At 36.4% G+C, this 3,519-nt stretch overlaps 1 protein-coding gene across 1 annotated transcript in view; it reads right to left on the reverse strand.

Moving 5' to 3' along the window:
- Slco6a1 (solute carrier organic anion transporter family member 6A1) overlaps positions 1–3,519 on the reverse strand; it is a 71,349-nt gene that overhangs the window by 59,772 nt on the left and 8,058 nt on the right. The window contains exons 3-4 of the mRNA XM_021161990.1: positions 2,746–2,940; positions 2,001–2,097 (exon numbers count right to left, since the gene is read on the reverse strand). Of these exons, the coding sequence (XP_021017649.1) occupies positions 2,001–2,097; positions 2,746–2,940 (292 nt within the window). The remainder of the gene's footprint in view (positions 1–2,000; positions 2,098–2,745; positions 2,941–3,519) is intronic.

The raw sequence follows: 3,519 nt of genomic DNA on the forward strand, positions 1-3,519 counted from the left end.
AAAGAGAGGCCCATTGGACTTGCAATCTTTATATACCCCAATATAGGGGAATGCCAGGGCCAAAAGAATGGGAATGGGTGGGTAGGGAAGTGGGGGGCGGTATGGGGGACTTTTGGGATAGCATTGGAAATGTAATTGAGGAAAATATGTAATAAAAATATTAAAAATTAAAAAAAAGACTCCTTTTCTACTGACTAACATTTATGCTGCTGGAAGGAATGCTGCATACTAACCAGAGAGATCGGTGACCTTCACTATCACCAAGCTACAGACCCTGTGACCTACAACAGGTCTCTGCCTACAATTTGTATTAGGGCAAGAGAGTTACATCTTTTCTGGAAGCAGTCAAGTACTTTTTTATTGTAATTACAATTCACTGTATAATATAGAACCTATATCTGACACTGCTAAAGTATCCAAAATCTGGGAATAAGTAAGTCATACTGCTGGGGAAAAACCTAATAGCATTATTCTGCTTAAGGACTATAGTAACAAAATGGCTCCAACTAACTTTCTCATTCGTATATCTGTAGATCAGTGCCTTATTCAACACACATCAGAGAAACTTCTTCATATAGTAGAGGTTAATTAATACCCCGTTGTGGGTATTAATTAATAGAAAATCATGGAGACTCTGGCCATGATATACTGAGTCCCACAAGCCGAAACAATAAAGCCAACAGACTAGAAAATGAAGTATCATAAGAACATAAACTAAAACAACTATGTTTTTGGATTATTTTATTTATCTACATTCCAAATGCTGTCCCCCTTCCTGGTCTTCCCTTCAAAAGCAACCCCTCTCATTCCTACTCTCCTTTGCCTCTAAGAGGGTACTCCCATATCACCCACCCACTCCTACTTCACAGAGACAACAAGCCTCCACAGAACCATGTGCCTCCCCTCCCATTGATGCCAGACATGGCCATCCTCTGCTACATACATAGTTGGAGCAATGGACTGACACATTGTATACTCTTTGCTTGCTAGTTTATTCCCTGAGAGCTCTGAGGGGTATATGGTTAATATTGTTGTTCTTCCGATGGAGTTGTAAACCCTTTCAGCTCCTTCAGTCCTTCCCTCTCTTCCATTAGGGTCCCAGGGCTCAGTCTGATGGTTGGCTCTGAGTGTCTGCATCTGTCTTTTTAATCTAATTTTTAACGCGAAGAGTGGTGTCCCAATGCTAACCATGAAGCTATTTCCAGTGGATGACTTTTTGCAAAAGGACAATAAGTTTCCTGCAAACAAAGTGAAGTGTCACTGGGTATAACAGCAGTGCTCCAGACCAGGTCCCATTCCCTGCAGTAGTTGCCAAACTCAAAATGAACTCAAGGATTTTTGAGGTGGTCTTGTTGTTGTTGTTGTTCCATTTGTTTTGTTTTGGCATTTTTTATGCCTTATTGTTCTTTTGCTTGTTTGTTTTGTTTTTCACTGTTGTACTTTTTTGGTATGGGGTTTCTTTCTTTTTTGTTTTTCTGTTGTTTTGTTTTTGAATGAATGAATGAGAAAGAGCATAATGTTAGGTAAATACAGAGGTAGAGAGGATCCGAGAACAGCATGATGTGGGGAAGAATGTGAACAGAATACTACATGAAAAAACTGTTAATTAAGTAAAGTGAACACTATTACATATCATACATGTAACTATTACTATTACATTGTGTTGAATCAAAACTGTATGTTTTTTTCAACAAAACATAAAATTTAGTATTTTTTTCCAAAATTTAATTGTTTTTTTTACAAATTCACTTTACATGCTGCTCATTGCCCCTCTTCCAGTCACTCCCTCCCACAATCCCTCTCCTTCCCCCTCTCATTCTCCTCTGACCCCCCCCCCCGGTATCCCACTTCAAAGAGTAAAAATACAAATGAACACTATAAATGTGCACATAACCAGAAGTTGGATACATTTTCTATGCACTCTTTGTGAGTTACTCTATCTATTCAAGAAATATTCTATACAATGTAAACTCAATTGTAAAGTAAACAGTATGACTTACTCTTCCTCCGAACTGTGATTAAATGAAGGCCTAAGGTTTGGGGATCCTACTGCATAGCCCAGACCATATCCCAGCACATATGCAGCATCTGCGATACCTTGAAAAGGAACAAAAGGACTAAAGAGTTTCAAATTTTAATTTGGTTTAAAAAAGAATCTAAACTATCCGTGATATTTGAATTTTTTTCATGATATTCTCTATTACTTGACAAAGAGAAGATGGGTAGGAAAAGAGAGGAAGAAAAGGGAGGCATGAAAGAAGGAGAAAGAGAAAAAATTTAAATAATTTCTGGAATTGATTCTAACAAATCCAAAAGTAGTAAGGCAGGAAGTTCATGAGAAAGTCATGCAAGAGTTGATGCTGTCTTATCCTAACAGGATAGATTATTTTGAGATATATCAATGCTTACTTCATGTAGAACACAGTTTACACAAGACATTGGGAAACTGACTCTCTCTCTCTCTCTCTCCCTCTCTCTGTCAACAGAGACATGGAGAAAAAATTTTTCACTTAAAACATACATGCATTTTCAATTCCTTTACATCTTTCAGTGACATTAGATTTTTCTAGTATTCCAAACCTCAAAATTAGGTAGATAAATGTGATTTTGAAGTTTTGCAAACAAATTACCAGCACTCAGTACAATGTCTTCACAGGGCCAACAGTATTTCTGTGTCTGTTCAAACATACAGAAATCCAAGGAATATTCAAAATGGGCCATATATAATAGAAAAAGCAAACTTGCCTAAATAGATGCCAGCCTTGTATGTGGAAATGTTGTCATAAATGTAGGTTACACCAAGGATATACATCGGCATTCCTGCAATTCCCTGGAGAGACTGCCCGATGACGGAAAAAATGATAATTTCTGATTTGAATGGTACTATGTTTTCCTCACAATTGTATGGCATTGTTCTTTCTTCTTCATCTATGCACAACTCTTTTGAAAGATAAAAGTTATATTTCACTGAATTGGATTGTACAATACATCTGCAGTTGCTACTAACACCATGATTTTTTCTTTTATTTAATATTTTTACATTGAATGTATTAATATAATTAATGATCATATTCTTTATTTAATGATAATATTCTCAATAGAAATTGCACAGTAAAAGAAAAATGTGTCAAAATACTGGAGGAATCATGCATATTATGAAAGAAACTATGATTGCATGTATGTACAAGATTACATCTACACAGATATGCTTATATGCATACACAATTACTCATATGTAATACATATATACTCACTTTCCTATACTTTGAGTCCTGTTCTTTTGATGTTTGTCTCCACAAGAAAAGTACTTGCAATGCCCTGAATGGTCTACTATCTGAGTTTAGTTCCATATCCCTTTCATTAGCAATCTTTAAATTACATCCATACTTTTTTTTTCTTTTTTTTTTTTCTTTTATTTTTTGGTTTTTTGAGACAGGGTTTCTCTGTGTAGCCCTGGCTGTCCTGGCACTCACTTTGTAGACCAGGCTGGCCTTGAACTCAGAAATCCGCCTGCCTCTG

The sequence above is a fragment of the Mus caroli genome, chromosome 1, assembly GCF_900094665.2.
Source record: "Mus caroli chromosome 1, CAROLI_EIJ_v1.1, whole genome shotgun sequence".
In the NCBI taxonomy this organism is placed as follows: domain Eukaryota; kingdom Metazoa; phylum Chordata; class Mammalia; order Rodentia; family Muridae; genus Mus; species Mus caroli.